At 43.1% G+C, this 23,193-nt stretch overlaps 1 protein-coding gene across 2 annotated transcripts in view; it reads right to left on the reverse strand.

Annotated features, from left to right (window-relative positions):
- Positions 1-21,591, reverse strand: part of LOC126336646 (dehydrogenase/reductase SDR family member 11-like) — a 33,316-nt gene extending 11,725 nt beyond the window's left edge. Inside the window, exons 1-3 of one of the 2 annotated variants that reach the window (XM_050000570.1) lie at positions 21,423-21,591; positions 11,876-12,038; positions 35-164 (exon numbers count right to left, since the gene is read on the reverse strand). In XM_050000570.1, coding sequence (XP_049856527.1) covers positions 35-164; positions 11,876-12,038; positions 21,423-21,560 — 431 coding nt within the window. In that variant the 5' untranslated portion in view covers positions 21,561-21,591. The remainder of the gene's footprint in view (positions 1-34; positions 165-11,875; positions 12,039-21,422) is intronic. The other variant, XM_050000569.1, reaches the window with a different exon arrangement.
- Positions 21,592-23,193: the final 1,602 nt, after the last annotated feature.

The raw sequence follows: 23,193 nt of genomic DNA on the forward strand, positions 1-23,193 counted from the left end.
GTCACAAGGAGTACCAGTTGCTGGCGCTGCCTACCTGCTGATGTGAATGATGACGCCGTCGTCGACGCCCCTGCTCAGCATGTCCTGCACGGCTTCCCTGGTGCAGATGCTCAGGCCCAGTACGTTCACATCCAGAATGCGCTTCCAGTCTTCTGTTTTACCAGCTATTAAAAAATAAAGCTCTTAGCAAGGGTCCAGCGTACACGAAACAGATGCGGCAAAGCTTATAGTTCAACGTCTCAGAAGCTCGACTTAAAAAGCGACGGTTCTTGTGCATGTCTCACATCGCTTGCCCATAGCTTCCGTCAATGAATGGAACTAATGAAGTGGACTTGGCAGCATCAGCGTCGACCCTACTTGCATGAAGCAGCCACTTTGAACACTGATTAATCGAAGCTAATCGTGGTGATGCATGTGCATGGGAAGGGCAGTACAACAATTACACTAAATACTATTCCTTAGCTGAGATACAGTGTTCGTTGAACACTTACAAAGCAATAGGAAACGAGTATTAAGTGCTTAAATCAGAACGAAAGTGTGCGCTGGTGTTCACAACCAAATTCAGATATTATAAAGCATCAGTTAATATAAAAGTTACAAAAATGTAATAAAAAAGCTCGGTATGGTTAAGATTAGCTTGAGACAGAAATGCCAGCAATGAAGAGCAACGATGGAGCATGAGGTGCTTCACCTAGCCTGACGTATGTGTTTGATCATGTACATGGAGAAAAGATCTCGTTCCTGTGGAAGTAAATCAGATGTGAGCTTTTGAACGCTCAAAAACATAACGAAGTGAACCATATGATACCTTTCAGCCAGAACACGCGACGGATGACATACAAACAACGGAAATGAACTAATACTTGGACGAGATGTCTGAAAGTAACTGACACAGCTATATCAAAGTCCAAAGGCGCTTGTAAAATGGAAATAGTGAGCTTGGTATGCATAAAAAATAAACAGAAATCAGTGAAATTTTTATTTCTCAGTGACAAAATGGAAACCGAAGGGTCATTTGCACAGAACAAAGATGGTTGAAAGTCTCTTACTGCCATCACGATAGAACGTAAAGGAGTCGTACGACAGTTTTATATCATTCCAAAGTAGTTTGCACCAGAATATTCGACATCTGGCGCGACGAAAACAATTTCTCTAAATTGTGCACAGGCAGCAGTTGCCAAAATTAAATAAATACCACACATCTTTGCTTGAGATCCAGGTCTAGTAAGGTAACTAAATAAAAGTGAAGTTGACAAATCTTCCTCTGCGGGTAATTCCTCATCTTCTATTCAAAAGGAATAAGTTTCAAACCATCATCCGGTAACTACAACGAAAGCTTTCGTGCTTTTTCAAATACTCTTGAGACAAAAATCAGGATGCTCAGCATTAGAGTCGACTCTCTGAAATATCTTAATCCAACTGAGAATCAGTGGTCTGACAAGGGAATGAAGGAAGAAGGAAGGAAGATCCGGGTTTAACGTCCCGTCAGCATCGAGTTCATTAGAGACAGAGCATAAGCTTGGATTATGTCAAGGCCGTTGAAGGAAATCGGCCACGCCTTTTTAAACGAACCATCCCGACATTTGCCAAAAACGATTTAGGAATATCACAGTAAACTTGAATCTGGATGGCCGGAGAAGTATTCGAACCGTCGTCCTTCCGACTGCGAGTCCAGTGTTAACCACTACGCCGCGTCACTCGGTGACTCCATTCCGACACGTCGAAACCCACCCCGAAATTTTTTGCGCACGAAGAATACATTGAAAGAAATGCACGTCAAAACCTTAGATGCTAAGATGCACTAGAATTTTTGTTGTTGTTGTTGAAGTTATTCGATTTTGTCGCACGAAGAACCGCTTATGACAGGGCTTTGTAAAACCCTTCCTGCCTGTCGTGCAATCGGCCGTGACTAAAGAGCGTAGCGCCCCGTTGTGTTAATATCCGCAGTGACATAGGAGAATTTGAAGTTTCTAAACCATACAAAAAATGTCACGTGTCGTTAATGTTGTAAATGGGAGATAGTTCTTATCGACAGCTAAACTGTTTCATATGTAATTCTTAAGAAGGTGACTAGCGGAGGAACGTAAATCAAGGCAGTTCTTGATGTTACATTACAGATGACTTTCACTAATCGTGACTTTAATTTATTGAAATGAAATATTTTTTTACACATACATCACTTCATAACAATTACTGTTACACAATTCTTAACTTAATTGTTGAATTCTGTATATCTTAGTAACAATGAAACAGTTCCTTGTTTATTCCCTACAGTCGTCACAATAAAGGGAAGTTTCAACTGAATAACGAAAACAAAAATTTTCCTAACATCAAGCACACCCGACGAAAGAAAAATTTTCCTAACATCAAGCACACCCGACGAAAGAAAAATTGGTGTTCCAGGCACAGTAGCTACTAGTTCTATTCAGACAGAATTACTGTGGAGTGAGAAATGGCCTTAGCTGTTGCTTTGCTTAATGCGCTCCACATCGAGCATACGTAATGGAAACCGTAAAAGAAAGGTGCCGATGCAACTGACACTGAACAAGTGACTTAAATTTAAAAGTATTGTTCTCCTAATGAACCTCAAATGACACCTAGCCATCGGAAATTAAACTGTCCGACAATTTCCTTAAAAATAATTTCCATAATCGAAACAATTCTTTATCGATAGTCACATTGCTTATTGCAGGTTGATTCTGAATTATATCAACAACCTTTTCGTTGTCCCCCTGAAAGACAAAGGTATAGTATCGGCCAAGCCAAGAGTCCAACAAAAGCAAATAATTAATATCTGCAAGTAGTTAGAAACTGTTTCGAATGAAATGTTAAAATTATTATAAGATTTTGACCACTAAACAGATTTTTATTTTTATTTTTGGTCCTAATATGCCTTGATGTCCCTGAAGGTAAATATAGAGCTTCAAATACAGTACAGGGAGGTACTCATACTTATCACATTCATTGTTGTATATGAATGTGTCATAGATTAATCTATTACACTACAGACTGTCTTTTTCACCTCAAAATGACGAAGTGCGGTTTGCACGCTGTTCTTTCAAGAAGCGTGACTGATCGGCGTTAGACACAGCAGATCTGGGGATAACAGCAAGCTTCATCTTCACGTTGGCAACGAATAAATCGCATCTCGTCTACATCTTTACTTGAAGTGGACTTCGTTACTTTGCATCTTCCTATACTATATGATGCCTTGACTCTACTTAAAGAGGTTGAAGCAGACTTCAAATTGGGAGCGTTCATCTCAACTGCGATTCAGAGGGTCCATTCTCATGGACCTCCATCAGTAATGGTGTACTGTCTCTCACGAGCAGCTCTACATTGTTCACATCTCAAGCAGATTCCTCTAAAGAAATGTTGTTCATGTTATTTATTCAAGTTTGTGAATTTATGTTGGTTATTAACGGGGTGTAATGAAGTTTTGTGGTCACCTGTACAGCAAATCTTTCGGACTGTTTTTCTTTCACAGTTCTGCGATTTTCATTTTTTCGTCTATTAATATCTTAGTGCTAGTCTTCATTTCATTTATCCACTTTACATTCAGATTTGACGAAGCAAAACCCGGTTTGCACATTGATTAACATCAAGTGTTAAACACAATGGATATCAATTTAGTTTCATATCCAGTGGTAATACCTGCGCTGCCGCAAAAACATCTGGTATTTATTACGGATATTAAAGGAGTTTAACATCTGAATGAACAGTGACTGCGGACAGTCAAACCATCAACGAAAACTTATGTGGCAGATGCACACGTAAGTCGAAGATCGATTGTGAACTTATGCAGCATGCTGGATGCACCGGGATGGAAGATTGTAATCTCTTTGGTTATAGTTGTCTAGTCCTCAAAAATTTGTAAAGTTGTGTTATACACATAACTGTTAATAGTGGAAGTGCTCACATCAGAAAGTGTGTTAGAGAATCACTGAATATAGTTCTCCAAAGTGGTGACCCTGACGTGATGTTGCAAATGCACACATAAATCGAGGATCGATTGTGAACTTACCCAGCTTAAGTTCACAGTCGTTCTTCGATTTATGTGTCAACCGGCACATCAACTCCCTCTCCTTTTTTTGAGAGAGTTGTAGCTCGGCCATATTTGCCAAATATTCATAACAATCGGCACAAAAAGTTCTTATTATAATATTACAGTGTTGTGGAGCTGTAAGTACTATGAGTGCAAAACAATGCAGAATACAAGAAAAGATAAAGGTATTGCGAGAGCAAGGTAATAGCAGATAAAAGGATAATGATCAAGCAACTGTGGACACAAGGGAACACCGCTGACCACTGGCTTGCAGGAGCGTGACTGCACTACTTGTGGGGCAGCCTGTGAAGGGGAAGGACTGTCGAAATGCTCAGAAGAGGGATGGCTAGGGGCAGACAAGAACTCATGCTCAAGGGCAGGCTGTTGATCCTCAATTTATGCCGGTTTAAGGCGGTCAACTGCATCGTGTCCCGCTTTCCTTCCTATCAATTTCTAACAATCACCAGAAAAGAACTCACATGCTGCGGGGGCGAGTGGTGGCTTGACCATACCGTCTTTCATCCTAACTACTTTACAAGTAAAGACTTACCTGTGGTAGAAAAATTGCTTAGTACCATGTCGGATAGGAGCTATACGCTGAAGGCCACGCATGTGAGATTGGAAGTGTTGCAAAATTTCGGAATATTCTCCAACCAATAAACGTGAAGGAGGGGTAGGGGAAAAATTCATTAGCTACACTCAGAGCCTCATTGTACACCAGCTGCACGGAGGAACATCCCAAATCGCCCTCGATAATAGTCCTTAAGCCCAGTATCACTAATAGGAGTGCAGCGGTCCAGGACTATGCCTGACAAGACAGAATAGCCTTTAAAGTGCGGTGCATACGCAAAGACTGTCCCATTACTGGCGCGGTGGAAGCTAGTAGTTTTGACATGCTTGCATCCGCACAAACGTAAGAGTTCCTCGAACTGCTGACAAACTACCTGCTTCCATCTGACGCTATCAACTGGGGAATACCGAAACGGGAAATCAGGAGGAAGGAATAGCAGATGGGACTCAAATAGCTCAGATATCGGAAACAAGAATCGCCTCAGGCCACCTAGAGAATCGGTATACCATAATAACCAAGAAACGGAGGCCCTCTGAGGGTGTTAGGGGACATATATACATGGAGGTGAGCAAATCCTTCTGATGGTTTAGGAAACGTTTCTACAGGGGCAGATATGTGTCGGGAGATCTTACAGTTCTGACACTGAATGCAACTTCATGCAAAACGACGAGAATCTTTCTGCATCCCTGGCCACAAAACTTTATCTGATATCAACTTTGCGGATGCCCTGATTTCATGATGTGATAAATTGTGGAATGCATAGAAAACAGCACGACGCCAACCTGGTGGGATGAAAGGACGGGCCCTGTCGCTCGGCGTGTCACAACAGAAATAGAGTGCCGGTCCCTGTAGTGGCCCTTGCTCAGGATGCAGTCCAGTGGAAGCAGGGATTGACCGGCCGTTCGGGAGGAAACGGTCAGCCTCGACAGCAAGTGCTGCCTGTCAGTAACAGACATGTCTATATAGTTACGGGATACACAGTCAGTTATCGCATTCTTTTGTCCTCGAAAGTGTTGGATATCCGTAGACAATTGCACGATAAAATCAGCTTGACGTACCAGGCAGGGTGAGTTGAGCTCAGTAACATGTATAAAAATAGCAATCAGGGTTTTGTGACCTATGTAAATCTTGAGCACTTGGCTGTCCAGACATGGCCAAAAGTGTTTAAACTGCCAAGTAAATAGCCAAGATTTCCCTCTTCCTCCGACAGATTCTTAGAAAAATATGACAAAGATTGCCATGTGGACGAAACGAAGTGCTGTAACGCAGCACCCACGGCGGTCTGACTCACATTTGCCATCAAGGCGATGGGGGGCCCAGGGACGTGGTGACCAAGCAGTTGTGGCACCTGCTACAGCTATTTTCAAAGCCTCGTAAGCTTTAGTGGTCTCCAGATTCCAAGGGACTTTCCTGTTACCTATCGTGTTCTTTCCCTTAAGCGATTCATTAATAGGGGCTTGCATCTCAGCTAAATGTGGTAAATGTCGTCGGACGTAACTGAGCATTCAAAGGAAACGGCGGAGCCCTTTAAAGGCTACAGGATGTGGCATCCGCATGATATCTGCTACCTTAAGTGTATTTGAAGAAATGCCAGACTCTGTGATAATGTAACCTAGGAACTCAATCTTCTGTCTTCCAAAGAAACACTTGTCTATATTTATCTTGATGCTGTACTTGTTCAACCCTCATAGTACTGCACACATATCTTTGATGTGTTCCGCTACTGTGTTAGAAAATTCCATCATGTTGTCATTACAACAGAAAATGAAAGGCAGACTATGCAGTGCTTCGTCCCTAAAACGCTGCTAAATATGGTGTGCGTTTCGAAGGCCAAAAGGCATAAAATTATGCTGAAAAAGACCAAATGGCGTTGCCACAGCTGTCTTATGTGTGTCTCGATCTGCCATCGGAATATGTGCAAAAGCCTTCGTGCAATGAATGACACTGAAGAAACTATCACCAGTCAAATTATTGTTGAAGTCAGACACATTGGAAACTAGGTTTCTGTCAGACACAGTGCGATCGTTGAGACCCTTATAATCCCCACAAATGCGCCATGTTCCGATTTTTCGTTTTTACCATTTGCAAGGCGATGTTCAAGCACTGCGTGACCTAGACACTGCCACATCATAAATCATTTCATCAAACGCTTCTTCAGCGGTGTGGAACTTTTCAGGAGGTAAGCGCCCAGGCCTACGAGCCACGGGTGGACCAGGAGTTATACGTATGTGGTGCGTAGTAGAGTGCGTCACTGCACCCTGGGCCACAACAGGATTTGTCAGTTCTGGGACTCTGGCGGAAGCAGCTGACCGAGGTCGTTGTCCCCTGCCGGCGAGTCCAAGAAGGAGGGCGCAGAGGAAGGGGAACTGGCTCCATCAAACAGGTACCGTTACTCCGCAAGCTTGTTTTCTAACTCCTGTTCCCGTGTTGCCTCATTCAATTTCAAATCGGTGTTTTCTTCACGTAGTGTAGCAACATTCCGCACTTCCTTGGCGTACAAGACGTTGATCTGATTTCGCAGATTTTTCCGTTAAGCGTTGCATATTCCACCTGTAATAAAGAAAGCTCGGAATTATCAAGCGACGGTTGAGAAAAATCAATCTGTCAGTACCCGACGCAATGCCACGCAGCATGAAAATGGTTCCACTTGCGTAAGCCAAAGCTGTCCTCATGTGGACCACAAGAGCGGAATTTTAATGTTTGAAAATCTGTTACCGTCGGTGTCCTGGTCAACGTATGCAGAAGCAGCAGACGCCTCTACAACACCAAAAGCGGACGGCAAAACTGGATCTTTGTCTTCGCGTCGAAAGGGTTCATTGGTGAATAGTGTGTAGCACGACGGAGAAAATGAGAAAAATCCTTTCAGTACGGGGTCACCACTTTGGAGAACTATATTCATTAGGTACTCTCAAAGCCTCCCCGTACACCAGCTGGGTCGAGGAACATCCCAAAGCGTTCTTGACAACAGTCCTTAAGTCCAGTAGCACTAGTGGGAGCGCAGCAGTCCAGGATTCTGCCTCACTAGATGGAGCATCCTTTAAAGTGCGGTGCATTCGCAACCGCCATTCCATTACTGGCGGAGTGCTAGCTCGTAGTTTTGAGATGCTTACATCCACACAAACGCACAAACGCAGGAGTTCCAAAGACAACTGACAATTTGCCTCCTATCTGATATCAACTGTGGAATACTGAAACTGGAAAACCAAGAGGAAACAATAGTACGCGTGACTGAAACAGCTGAGGTGTCAGAAACAGAAACTGCCTCAGGCCACCTAGAGAATCAGTGCACCACAGTAACCAAGAGACGGATGCCTTCTGAGGGGGGTAGGGGACAAACAATATCTACATGTAGGTGAGAAAGTCTCCCTGCTGTTGTAGGATTATACAGGGACAAATATGTGTCGGGAGATCTTAAATGTCTGACAGCAGCTTCATACCCAACGACGACAATCTTCCTGCACCCCACGCCACACGACTTCATTTTGCAGATGCCATGATCCCTCGGTGTGATCAATTGTGGAATGCACAGAAAACGGCATGAATCCTACCTGGTGGAATGAAAGGACGCGCCCTGTTGCCTGACTTGTCACAACAGATGCCGAGTGCAGATACCTGTAGTGGCACTTGCTCAAGATGCAGTCCAGTGGAAGCAGGGTTTGATCGGCAACTGAGGAGGGAAGGGTTAGCCTGTTGCGCGGCAGCCACTCCTGCGCAGTCAATACCAGATACAGTTACAGGACTGACAGTCAGTTGCCACATTCTGCCGTTCTGGAATGTGTTGGATATCCATAGAGAATTGTGCGATAAAATCAGCTTGGCCTACCTGGCGGGGTCAATTGAGTTTACTAACATGTTTGAAAACTGCAACCAGGAGCTTACGATCTGTGAAAATTTGAACGCTTGTCCCTTCAACATTGGCCAAAAGTTTTTAAACCGCCAAGTGAATGGCCAAGAGGTCCCTGTCGAAAGCACTCCAGTGCTTCTGTTTCTCCGATATGTTCTTCAATAAATTTGCCAAACGCTGCCATGTGGACGAAACCATTTGCTGTAACCCAGCATCCACGGCGGTCTGACTCGCATCTACCATCACAGCAATGGGGGCCCCAGGGACAGCGTGAGCAAGCAGCGTGGCGTATGCTAAACCTATTTTCAAAAGCTATTTTCAAAGCTCTCATAAGCTTTAGTGGTCTCCAGGTTCCAAGGGACTTTCCTGTTATCTAAGGTGTTCTTGCCATTAAGCAGTTCATTAATAGGGCCTTGCGTCTCAGCTAAATGTGGTAAATATCGGCGGAAGTAATTGAGCATTCCAAGAAATCGGTGGAGGCCTTTACAGGTTATAGGAAGTGGCATCCGCATGATATGTGCTACCTTAACTGGATTGCATCTTGAGCAAGGGCCACTACAGGTATCTGCATCCCACATCTGTGAACTTATGTGGCATGCTGGATGTACTGGTATGGACGATTAATCTCATTGGTTGTCTATTGTTTGATCACCAAAAAGTGTCTTGAAGTTGCAAAGTATATAAAAATTCACTTGACGCCTTCCTGAGAGACAATCTCCACTCATTCCAAATTAATGATATAATTGTAGACCAGATGTGGCTTAAATTCAAAGTAATAGTATCGGCAGCAATTGGGAGGTTTATACCAAATGAACTAACAAACAACGGAGCTGATCCTCCTTGGTACACAAAACGGGTTAGAACATTCTTGCAGAAACTACGAAACAAACATGCAAAATTTAAACGCAAAATCCCCAAGATTGCCGATCCTTTACAGAAGCTCGAAACATAGCGCGGAGTTCAATGGAGACTTTGTCTCGAAACCTGGCAGAAAATCCAAAGAGGTTCTGGTCGTATGTGAGGTATGTCAGTGGCAACAAACAATCAATGCCTTCTCTGAGCGGTAACAATGGCGATACTATCGAAGACAATGCTGCCAAAGCATATTTACTAAACACAGTCTTACGAAATGCCTTCACAAAAGAAAACGAACTAAATATTCCGGAATTCGAATCGAGAACAGCTGCCAACATGAGTAACGTAGAAGTAAATATCCTCGAAGTAGTGAAGCAACTCAAATCACTTAATATAAGCAAGTCTTCTGGCCCACACCGCAGACCAATTAGGTTCCTTTCGGAGTATGTTGATGCATTAGCTCTATACTTAACAATCATATACAACCGTTCGCTCGACGAAAGCTCCGTACCGAAAGACTGGAAAGTTGCACAGGTCACACCAATATTCACGAAAGGTTGTAGGAGTATTACAGGCCCATTTCGTTAACGTCGATATGCAGCGGGATTTTAGAACATAGACTGTGTTCGAACATTATGAATTACCTCGAAGAAAACGGTCTATTGCCGGCCGCGGTGGTCTCGCGGTTCTAGGCGCGCAGTCCGGAACCGTGCGACTGCTACGGTCGCAGATTCGAGTCCTGCCTCGGGCATGAATGTGTGTGATGTCCTTAGGTTGGTTAGGTTTAAGTAGTACTAAGTTCTAGGGGACTGATGACCACAGCAGTTGAGTCCCACAGTGAACCATTTTTTTAAAAAAAAGCTCTATTCACACAGTCAACGTGGGTTTAGAAAACATCGTTTCTGTGAAACACAACTAGCTCTTCATTCACATGAAGTGTTGAGTGCTATTGACAAGGGATTTCAGGTTGATTCCGTATCCCTGGATTTCCGGAAGGCTTTTGACACTGTACCATGTAAGCGACTCGTAGTAAAATTGCGTGCTTATGGAATATCGTCTCAGTTATGTGACTCGATTTGTGATTTCCTGTCAGAGAGGTCACAGTTCGTAGTAATTGACCGAAAGTCATCGAGTAAAACAGAAGTGATTTCTGGCGTTCCCCAAGCTAGTGTTATAGGCCCTTTGCTGTTCCTTATCTATATAAGCGATTTTTGGGATAATCTGAGCAGCCGTCTTCGGTTGTTTGCAGATGACGCTGTCGTTTATCGACTAACAAAATCATCAGAAGCTCAAAACAAACTGCAAAACAATTTAGAAAAAATATGTGATTGGTGCGAAAACTGGTAGTTGACCCTAAATAACTAAACGTGCGAGGTCGTCCACGTGAGTGTTAAAAGGCACTCTTTAAACTTCGGCCACGATAAATCAGTCTAATCTAAAAGCCGTAAATTCAACTAAATACCTAGATTTTACAATTACGAACAACTTAAATTCGAAAGAACACATAGAAAATGTTGTGGGGAAAGCTAACCAAAGGCTGCGCTTTATTGGCAGGAAACTTAGAAAATGTAACAGACCTACTACACTACGCTTGTCCATTATCTTTTAGAATACTGCTGCGCAGTGTGGGATCCTTACCAGGTAAGACTGACGGAGTAAATCGAAAAGTTCAAAGAAAGGCAGTACGTTTTGCATTATCGCGAAATATGGGAGAGAGTGACACAGAAATGATACAGGATTTGGGCTGGAAATTATTAAAAGAAAGGCGTTTTTCGTTGCGACGGAATCTTCTCACGAAATTCCAATCACCAACTTTCTCCTCCGAATGCGAAAATATTTTGTTGACACCGACCTACATAGGGCGGAACGATCACCATGATGAAATAAGGGAAATCAGAGCTCGTAAGGAAAGATACAGGTGTTCATTCTTTCCGCGCGCTACACGAATTTGGAATAATAGAGGATTGTGAACGTGTTTCGATGAACAGAAAGAGGATCGTTGAATATAGTTCTCCAAACTGATATTCGCTTTACAAATTACGATCGCTTTGACTTGTGTTATCTATTTACCGGTGCGCCATCTACCAAAGATAAGCGCGTCCCATATTTTTCATGTGCAGCTTGGTACAACTCTTGTAAAGTTGTACTATTCTCTAGCCACCTGCTGAACTACGAGTTTGACAGTTTCCAAAATTTTTTATTTATTTGCTGTGCGTCTTAGTAGCTAAAATTGGGACAGGATCTGTCTTAAGACGTCTTCTTCCTGCAAAAGAAATTTCAGAGCATGTTCCCATAAATCAGATTGTACAATTCCCTTACGAGATGACCTTGAAGTCGAAAGAACGTTGTATTCTGAACTTCCATTCAGTCCCCTTAGTTACGGACAGTGTCTTTGAAAATCACATCACAATGGTGAAATTCTAATGCAGCTACAATAACTCACACATGCTTAAAAATAATAAAAAACTAAAATTCCAATGATTGTAATCGCGCTCAAGGATTGTTGCTCAAATACCTATAACGCTGCTACGTATCTATAGGAATGCATTTGGATACTTACAGATCAGATCAGCATCATTGCCAACGCCAGCGTTGTTAATCAAGATATCGACACCTTTCAAGTTCTCTTTGATCCATTTAAAGGCTGCGAGAATGCTTTCCTCTTTGCTGACGTCACCCTCAATAGCATGAAGCTTCCCCGGGGCGTCTTTCAACTCGAGGGCCTGAAATGAAAGACTACATTGATTTCTACTGTCCTCCAGTCCAAAATAAGTGTTTTAAAAAATAATCCCATGACTGAAATGAGCAGTCCACACCACATCGCAAGCTGGTGACATGGAGAAAGTGTATGAAGAATCTAATCAACTAGTCAAATGCATGAAAGGAAAGGAAAATACAGGTGTCGTGAGAGACTGAAGTGGCACAGAAATTTTATGCAAGGGTACATACAGGGAAAGGGACGAGGACGGGAACTCATTGGGTTCCTTTCAACAATTATAAGAAACACATTCTTAAATAGGCTTAACCCACATGGAACTACGATTCCAGCCGACGATCAAGTTAAGGAAATAGTTACTGGACTGAAAAGCTGAAAATCATAAAAATGTGAAGGATTAAATATATACCAATATCGAAAAGAATCTGACATTTGTGAGGTACTTGTATGTAGAACTGAGGGAAGTCATACACGACTCGGACTTCATAAGGATACTTACAGTAATTATACCTATGTTCATATCATTTGTAGAGTTGAAGGAAGCTCTTGACAATGTTGACTGGAATGAAATCTTTTGAAATTCTGAAGGCAGAGAAGATACAACAACAGGAGCGGATGGCTAGCTTCAACTTGTACAGAAGCCAGATGGCAGTTATAAGAGTCGAGGGGCATGAAAGGGAAGCTGTGGTTACGAAGGGAGTGAGACAGGATTGCAGGGTATACACCATGTAATTCAATTTGTACACTGACCAAGTAGAAGAGGAAACCAAAGAAAATTTTGGAGTAGGAATTAAAGTTCAGGGAGACGAAAAAAAAAACTTTGAGGTTTTCCGATGACATTGTAATTCAGTCAGAGACAGCAAAAGACTTGGAAGAGCAGCTGAATGGAATGGGCAGTGTGTAGAAAGAAGGATATAAGCTGGAAATCAACAAAAGGAAAATAAGGATAATGGAATGTGGTCTAATTAAACCAGGTGACGCACAGAGAATTAGTTTAGGAAACGGGACTCTAATAGTAGTATTTGAGTTTTACTAATGGAGCAGCAAAATAAGTGGTGATGTCCGAAGCTGGAAAGATATAAAATGTGGAATGGCAACTAAAGAGTTTCTAAATAAATGAAATTTGTTCACTTAGAATATTAATTTAAATGTTAGAAAATGTTCTCTGAAACTGAAATTTTCTGGCAGATTAAAACTTGTGCCGGGCTCTGACTCGATTTCGGCACCTTTGCTTGCGCTCTGCCGACAGATCTACCCAAACACGCCCCGTCATCACAGCTTTACTTCCGCCAGTACCTCGTCTCCTACTTTCCAAACTTCACAGAAGGTATCCTGCGAACCTTGCAGAACTAGCACTCTTGGAAGAAAGGATATTGCGGGGACATGGCTTAACCATAGCCGGGGGATGTTTCCAGAATGAAATTTCCACTCTGCAGCAGGGTGTGAGCTGATCAGCAGGGTGTGAGCTGATATGACACTTCCTGGCAGATTAAAACTGTGTGCCTGATCGAGACCCGAATGAGGAACCTCTGCCGCGTTCGAGTCTCGGACCGGTACACAGGTTTAATCTGCCAGGAAGTTTCATATCAACGCACACTCTGTTGCAGAGTGAAAATTTAATTCTAGAAACTTCTCTGAAAGTATTTGTATGGATTGTAGCCAAGGATGTGAGTGAAACAGCGACGATAAACAGTGGCAGCGCGGTTTGAGTCGCCATGTCACGGATTGCGTGGCCGCTCCCGCTGTAGGTTCGATTCCTCCTCGGGTATAGATGTGTTTGTTGTTCTTAGCATAAGTCACTTTAAGTTGAAGTTTGTTGAAGTAGTTTGTAAGGCTGGGGATCGATGGCATCAGCAGTTTGGCCCCTTAGGAATTCACACACACACACACACACACACACACACACACACACACATACACACGCACGCACGCACACACACACACACACACACACACACACATACACACACACACACACACACAGGAAGAAAACCGAATGTTATAAAATGTGGTGCTACAGAAGAACACTAAAGATTAGAAGGATAGATTACATAACTAATGAGGAGGTACAGAACAGAACTGGGGATAAAAGACTTTGTGGTACAATCTGACTAGGAGGTATAGGTTGGTATGACAAGCTCTGAGGCATCAAAGGATCCCTGATTTAGTGTTGTACGGAAGTGTAGGGTAGTAAAAATCGTAGAGGGAGACCAAGAGATGAATACAGTACGCAGATTCAGAAGGAACTAAGTTGCAGTAATTATCCGGAGACAAAGAGGCTTGCACAGGTTAGAGTAGCAGGTAAGCTGCATAAAATCAGTTTTCGGACTGAAGATGATGACGACGACAACGACGATGACGACGACGTCAGCGACAACAACAACAATAACAGCCAGTCTTGATTGGCATGGTGAGAAATGTCGCGAAACCGAAGAGGATGCAGCTGTAGGGAGAGTTCATCATACAGCTTGAATGCTTTATGATCAGAGATGCTGTTGGTATCGTAAGTGTTTCAGATGTACGGGCATCAGATGAGAATGACTGAACCTAAAGTAAACGAAGAAACAAACATAATTTGATGCTTATCACGGCAAGAAACAGTGAGAAGAAATTAATGCGGCTTTATGAAGCTGCACATTGGATGAAACGTTTTTGCCGAAGCGAGATCTTCAACATTAAAATTGTTTCAGCATACTTTTCTACTCTGTTCGCTTCAGGATACTATGCTGTAACCGCGTTCTGCGGCACATACCTCATATATCGTGGATACTGTGATTAGAGGTAATGCTATGCTTGCTAGGAACATTCCTGACGTTAATTTCGTTTCCGTAAAACATTACTGAAATATTTAGCGGACCGGTTACATACGGGCGAAGATTTTCCAGAAAATAGTACGTTGATTAGAAGTGACGAAGTGGTAAGGAACTCTCACTTTTCTTCCGACGATTTCTCCTCATTAAAAAGTGATAATGAGTTGCGTTTGTCATCAGTCCAATCACAATCTGCCAGATAAATCTGAGCCTTCCATGCCATCCGTTGACTTCGAAACATGAAGTCATAAGAAGCTCTAAAATATAGCACGAACGTGATTTCAAAATGGTCAGCAATTTCGTTGGCCGCTCCCATGGCGCCCAAATGATTAACATGTAATACAAAATCGTACAAATTCTTAGTAATAAGCTAGTGGAGCAAGGTGAAAAACTCGGGTTTATGGACGTAAACAAAAGTAACAACCCTAAAATTACAACAGAAAAAATTACAAATGAAACAACCCGAGGAACGCTGCAGAATTGTTGGCTTCAAATACGCAAAGGAAAGAAAAAGAAAATACGCTAACCAAATTTAAGAGCAATCGAAAACATCACATGATGTAGCTCAGTTGAAAATGCGGATACAAAAATCGATAGCACTAACGAGACACAGTATCGAAAAGATCACTTGGGCGTAGCTCAACTTAAAAAAACTATACCAACATAAAAACGCAAAAACCGATAGCAATAGAAAAAAATTATAATAATAAATATACCAACACAGGTAGACAAAATTAAAGAAATGCCATGTAGAAATAATCACTTCATCTACTTCACTCAACTGAACAGACTGATGCCAATTCAGAAAGCTAAAAAATGCTAAAACTAAACTGCGCCCGAACAGGCCATGAAGGCCCAACGGTACCGACCGGCCGCCGTGTCATCCTCAGCCCTCAGGCGTCACCGGATGCGGATATGGCTGTCGGGTTGGACTGGCACTTGATTGGGTAGGTCTGCCCTACGCTGTTGACGTTACCAGGAGAAACGTTGTTGTGATGCCTCGTGGAAGGAGGAGAAATACGTACCATCACGTTTCCGACTTCGATAGCGCTTAACTTCTGAGATATGACGGAAACCGGTGTTACCACTGCGGCAAGGCCGTTGGCCAGAAAGCTAAAAACGGAAACCAATAGCGAGAACAAACGAAAGATGCTTAAAATTTACAGCTCCACCCCAAAAAAGAAATACCAATGTAGAGAGCCAAAACTCGCGCGTACTAAGGAAACATAATGTCAGAAACATGATTTGTCCTGTTATACAGCTCAAATTAAAACTCCGTTATCAATACTAAAATTCAAAAACGTATGGTAGTACAGGAAGACAAGAAAACGATAATTCACGAAGCGAAAATATTCGACAACCAGCGAAACGCTGTATCGAAAAGATTAATAATGGTCATACACTCCTGGAAATTGAAATAAGAACACCGTGAATTCATTGTCCCAGGAAGGGGAAACTTTATTGACACATTCCTGGGGTCAGATACATCACATGATCACACTGACAGAACCACAGGCACATAGACACAGGCAACAGACCATGCACAATGTCGGCTCTAGTACAGTGTATATCCACCTTTCGCAGCAATGCAGGCTGCTATTCTCCCATGGAGACGATCGTAGAGATGCTGGATGTAGTCCTGTGGAACGGCTTGCCATGCCATTTCCACCTGGCGCCTCAGTTGGACCAGCGTTCGTGCTGGACGTGCAGACCGCGTGAGACGACGCTTAATCCAGTCCCAAACATACTCAATGGGGGACAGATCCAGAGATCTTTCTGGCCAGGGTAGTTGACTTACACCATCTAGAGCACGTTGGGTGGCACGGGATACATGCGGACGTGCATTGTGCTGTTGGAACAGCAAGTTCCCTTGCCGGTCTAGGAATGGTAGAACGATGGGTTCGATGACGGTTTGGATGTACCGTGCACTATTCAGTGTCCCCTCGACGATCACCAGAGGTGTACGGCCAGTGTAGGAGATCTCTCCCCACACCATGATGCCGGGTGTTGGCCGGGTGTGCCTCGGTCGTATGCAGTCCTGATTGTGGCGCTCACCTGCACGGCGCCAAACACGCATACGACCATCATTGGCACCAAGGCAGAAGCGACTCTCATCGCTGAAGACGACACGTCTCCATTCGTCCCTCCATTCACGCCTGTCGCGACACCACTGGAGGCGGGCTGCACGATGTTGTGGCGTGAGCGGAAGACGGCCTAACGGTGTGCGGGACCGTAGCCCAACTTCATGGAGACAGTTGTAATTGTCCTCGCCGATACCCCAGGAGCAACAGTGTCCCTAATTTGCTGGGAAGTGGTGGTGCGGTCCCCTACGGCACTGCGTAGGATCCTACGGTCTTGGCGTGCATCCGTGCGTCGCTGCGGTCCGGTCCCACGTCGACGGGCACGTGCACCTTCCGCAGACCACTGGCGACAACATCGATGTACTGTGGAGACCTCACGCCCCACGTGTTGAGCAATTCGGCGGTACGTCCACCCGGCCTCCCGCATGCCCACTATACGCCCTCTTTCAAAGTCCGTCAACTGCACATACGGTTCACGTCCACGCTGTCGCGGCATGCTACCAGTGTTAAAGACTGCGATGGAGCTCCGTATGCCACTGCAAACTGGCTGACACTGACGGCGGCGGTGCACAAATGCTGCGCAGCTAGCGCCATTCGACGGCCAACACCGCGGTTCCTGGTGTGTCCGCTGTGCCGTGCGTGTGATCATTGCTTGTACAGCCCTCTCGCAGTGTCCGGAGCAAGTATGGTGGGTCTGACACACCGGTGTCAACGTGTTCTTTTTTCCATTTCCAGGAGTGTAGTTATGGTGATATTAAGCTATATCTATAATACAGATACTGTGCCTCGACCTCTCAAAGCAAGTAGGCTAGCATGTCGGTCACGGAAGTTTATTTCGACAGGAAAACGTATTCGTAAATAATTCCACATACATATAAACGTTGTTACTGCTTCCGCTCGTTACTAGGGCAACCAAAGATAGTGTTTAGTCACAACGAAAGAAAATGTTTAATTTCTGACTGATGAACCATGTTATCCACCGCAAGAGTACTTCGTCACGGCCCAGATCTAACGGGCTAAGTTTAAAGCTCAAGTTAAGCCCCATTGTCTGTTAGTATATTCCGTATAAACACATTTTGTTTGCTAGATGACGGTGCAGAAATGTATATGTTTGTTTAGAGTTAACAAATACTTATGATACAGTGAAGCACCAGTAAAATCTCGGTTCTTAAGAGACTCGAACTCTCAAACACAAATCAGCTTTAAGTGTCTGATTAATTTGCTGTTGAGATAGTACATTAAACACTACGTGAGGATATATGCGAGAAAACGTGTATTAAGGGTTTTAAATAATGTTTAAAGTTCGTTTGAAGTCGCTAAGCGCTGTCGTTATCAAACGCTGGATGATCATAGTTTGGGAATTGGCACCCAGTTTCGGTACAATCTAGTTTCAACGCATCTCAAGTTTCATTACGTCATATGTCGTGAAATATGTGCCACAGAATAATACAAGGTTTCACCTACATTCTGTGGTCTATATGGATAATATCAACGAAATGTGTTGCTAATAGAGTTAGATGTAAGGAAGTACTACATTGAAACGTCACTCATGATGAGGCAGTTTTACTGTATGAACAGCGAACATATGGTAAGCGATAAAGGTTTCTCGTTTCATCATTCCGTCGGGGTTAGCAGCGAGAAAAAGTGTTACACTGGTGAGAAATTGCGGGTAATGTTTGTTAAAAGTCACTATCTGCTCTTATTCCCAATATTGGAAGAACGTATTGTGGGTATTTGCGCCATGAGTTACACTGCCTCAAGACATATACACAGTTTCTAACTGTAGTAAACCTTTAACATAAGGTTATACCTCATAATATGTAGATTATGACAAAACTAAAATTTTTAAATTTGGTCAGTTATTATATGAAATACTGAAAATTACATTTTTATTGTCGCAGGAAGGCGCCAGATAGGTGACCTGAAATTTGGACCAGGTGCCATGAACCGGGTTAATCATTCAATAGTGCTGGTAGAGAGTCATAAAATAGATAAAGTTAAAAAATACTGTGGACTATTGTAGGCTATCGTATATAACCATAGACTACGGTAATTTCTGTAGAACCTTTGCTCAGTTAAGGTCGTAAATATTTCAGCTATTCGTTAAGTTCATTGCTTACCTAACTGACATTATTTCATGACAATCACTCACTTTAAGTACGCGATCAGTGCTTATTTATTTACACGTCAAGTTGAGGAGCAAATCTACAAGGTCATGGAAAGTGTCAGTACATGAAATTACAACATAAAAGTAATAACAGACAAAATGTTAATGAACCCGAAAAAAGTCAGACCATAGGTTTAAGTAAACGCAATCAACAATACAGCAAGAAGGAGCTTAAATTTTCAAGGAACTCCTCGACAGAATAGATGAGTGACCCATGAGGAAACTCTTCAGTTTAGATTTGAATGCTCGTGGATTACTGCTAAGATTTTTGAATTCTAGTGGTAGCTTATTGAAAATGGATGTAGCAGTATCCTGCACACCTTCCTCCACAAGAGTTAAAGATGTCCGACCCAAATGAAGGTTCGATTTCTGCCCAGTGTTAACTGAGTGAAAGCTGCTTATTCTTGGGAATAAGCTGATATTGTTAACAAGAAACGACAGTAAATTATATATATATATATATATATATATATATATATATATATATATATTGAGAGGCCACTGTCAAAATACCCAGAGTAGTGCGCAGGCAGAGGTCGACAAGAGGTTCGCGAACTCACACCACTTATAGCCCGAACAGCCAGTTTCTGAGCCAAAAATATCCTTTCGGAACGAGAAGAGTTACCTAGAATATAATACCATACGACATAAGCGAGTGAAAATAAGCAAAGTAGACTAATTTTCGTGTCGAACGATTGCTTACTTCAGATATCGTTCGAATAGTAAAAATTGTAGCATTAACTCTTTGAACAAGATCCTGAAAGTGGGCTTTCCACTTCAGTTTACTATCTGAACATCTGGAAATCTGAACTGTTCAGTTTCAGTAATCATATGCCCAGTCTGTGAAAATAAAATTCCAGGATTTGTTGAAATATGTTTTAGAAAATGTAAGAACTGAGTCTTACTGTGATTTAACGTTAGTTTATTTTTTACAAGTCATGAACTTATACCATGAACTACTTGAAATCGAGCCAATGTTGCACACAACATCCATTACTACCAAGCTAATGTCGTCAGTAAACAGAATTATTTTAGAGTTACCCGTAATACTAGAGGAAATATCATTTATACAAATAAGGAACAGGAGTTCATATGGCTCTGAGCACTATGGGACTTAACGTCTATGGTCATCAGTCCCCTAGAACTTAGAACTACTTAAACCTAACTAACCTAAGGACATCACACAACACCCAGTAATCACGAGGTAGAGAAAATCCCTGACCCCGCCGGGAATCGAAGGATCAGGAGCGGCCCCAACACTGATAGCTGGGGCACCCCCCACTTGACCGTACCCCTCTCAGACCCCACTTCACAGCCATTCTCAACACTGTAAATAATGACCTTTTGCTGTCTGTCATTAAAGTAAGAGATGAACCAATTGTGAGCTACTCCCTGTATTCTGTAATGGTCCAACTTCTGGAGCAACATTTTGTGACCAACACAATCAAGCGCCTTAATTAAATCAAAAAATATTTCTTACTAGATTCTCCTAAAAACTGAAAGCGGTGAACTGTATGGAATGTGAGTGAGGATATACAAAGGGCCGCAAATCCTAAGATGCATTTGTGTCCTACATAGTTATCCTCCTGTCTGTTGCTTAAAAATAAACAGTATTTATAGCAAAATTTAAATTGTCAATGATTAATTCACGATTTATTCGAAAATTGTTGATATGTGAAAGGAAACTGATGAAATAAAGAAAACAATACAGATTTATCATACAGCGGTAGAAAACTCAGTGTCATCAACAAGAAGGTAAATTGAAACATATACAGAACAAAAAAATATTTAAACGTCGCTTCGGTACTTCGTTCAAATGATATAAAACAATTTTTTCTCATACATAAACAACTTTTATATTTATCAATAACAACTTCATGACGAAGAGTACAAAATAAAAATAATAGTATTAATTACTTTTTGTTTTTGCATGTGAACTGTACATGGATCAAAAGTAATTATTTTAGTTATATAAAAGCGCAAAAGTTACGCTATCAAATAATTTTTAATACTTGTAAAATCAATTTACGTTCAGTAAGGATATAAAATACACAATAGGCTAACACTGGTTGATGTTGAGTTCCAGTTGCATGCAAAACAAACACCCAAACAAACGAAAAACAAAGAGCAATAGTCGAATTCCAGCTTGTCTCTTACACATTCCTAATATTTCTTTCTCTAGCAGTGCTACCAATAGTACCGCTAATCCTGCTACTCCCTACGTCTTTTATGTGGTGTATCAAAATTGCCGAACTGTAGTTTTTGGTTGAGTGCAATTGTAATTCATCTACCTGGAGAACGCGAGAGGCGTTTTTCAGTGACGAGCCGCCTACCTTAACCCTGTCGACCCTCCTGGCCAGTCCCACGACGGTGAGTCCCTTCCTGAGAAGCGCCTGCGCGATGGCGGCTCCGATGCCGGAGCTGGCGCCCGTCACCAGAGCAACGCGGCCTGCGTACCTCTCGATGCCCATCGCTGCTCTACTGATCTGACTGCCGGCTGCCGGCACGAGCTTCGCTTTATACAGGCGCGGCCTACTGTTTGTGCTACGTCACGCCGGCTCCTCTCGCAGCACAGCCACGAGACTGTGACGTAACACACGTGTTACGTCCGCCACCTCCACACCTTGCTTCACCTATCCAGCCCGCCTTGCGTGCGCACCATCTTCATTCTGCTGAGCCGCATACGTAGCAGATAGTACCGGCACTGCTATCAGACTGTTCACTGACGGTGCTGTAGTCGACAGCCAAGTACCCTCACTGCGGCATGGTAAGGAAGTGCAGAAGAACTGGCCATTAAAATTGCTACACCACGAAGATTATGTGTTACAGAAGCGAAATTTAATCGACAGGTAGATGATGCTGTGATATGCAAATGATTAGCATTTCAGAGCATTCACACAAGGCTGGCGCCGGTGGCGACACCTACAACGTGCTGACGTGAGGAAAGTTTCCAACCGATTTCTCATGCACAAACAGCAGTTGACAGGCGATGCCTGGTGAAACGTTGTTGTGATGCCTCGTGTAAGGAGAAATGCGTACCATCACGTTTCCCACTTTGATAAAGGTCGGATTGTAGCCTATCGCGATTGCGGTTTATCGTATCGCGACATTGCTGCTCGCGTTGGTCGAGATACAATGACTGTTAGCAGAATATGGAATCGCTGGGTTCAGGAGGGTAATACGGAACGCCTTGCTGGATCGCAACGGCCTCGTATTATTGGCATTTGAGATGACAGGCATCTCATCCGCATGGCTGTAACGGATGGTGCAGCCACGTCTCGATCCCTTAGTCAACAGATGGGGACGCCTGAAAGACAACAACTATCTGCACGAAGAGTTTGACGACGTTTGCATCAGCATGGACTATCAGCTCGAAGACCACATCTGTGGTTACTCTTGACACTGCATCACAGACAGGAACGTCTGCGAACCTGCATGCACGAATGACAAAACGTCATTTTTCGGATGAATCCAGGTTCTGTTTACAGCATCATGATGGTCGCATCCGTGTTTGGCGACATCGCGGTGAGCGCACATTGGAAGCCATACTGGCGTATCACGCAGCGTCATAGTATTGGGTGCCACTGGTTACACGCCTCGGTCACCTCTTGTTCCCATTGACGGCACTTTGAACAGTGGACGTTACATTTCAGATGTGTTACGACCGCACGTTGCAGGTCCTGTACGGACCTTTCTGGATATAGAAAATGTTCGACTTCTGCCATGGCCAGCATATTCTTCTAAATCTCTAACCAACTGAAAACGTTTGGTCAATGGTGGCCGAGCAACTGGCTCGCCGCAATACGTCAGTCACTACTCTTGATGAACTGTGGTATTGTGTTGGAGCTGCATGGGCAGCTGTACCTTTACACGCCATCCAAGCCCTGTTTCACTCAATGCCGAGGCTTATCAAGGCCGTTATTACGGCCACAGGTGGCTGTTCTGGGTACTGATTTCTCAGGATCTATGCACCCAAATTACGTGAAAATATAATCACATGTCAGTTCTAGTGTAACATATTTGTCCAATGAATACCCGTTTATCCTCTGCATTTATTCTTGGTGTAGCAATTTTAATGGCCTGTAGTGTAAATGTGTTGATTAT

The sequence above is a fragment of the Schistocerca gregaria genome, chromosome 2 (genome assembly GCF_023897955.1).
Source record: "Schistocerca gregaria isolate iqSchGreg1 chromosome 2, iqSchGreg1.2, whole genome shotgun sequence".
NCBI lineage: Eukaryota > Metazoa > Arthropoda > Insecta > Orthoptera > Acrididae > Schistocerca > Schistocerca gregaria.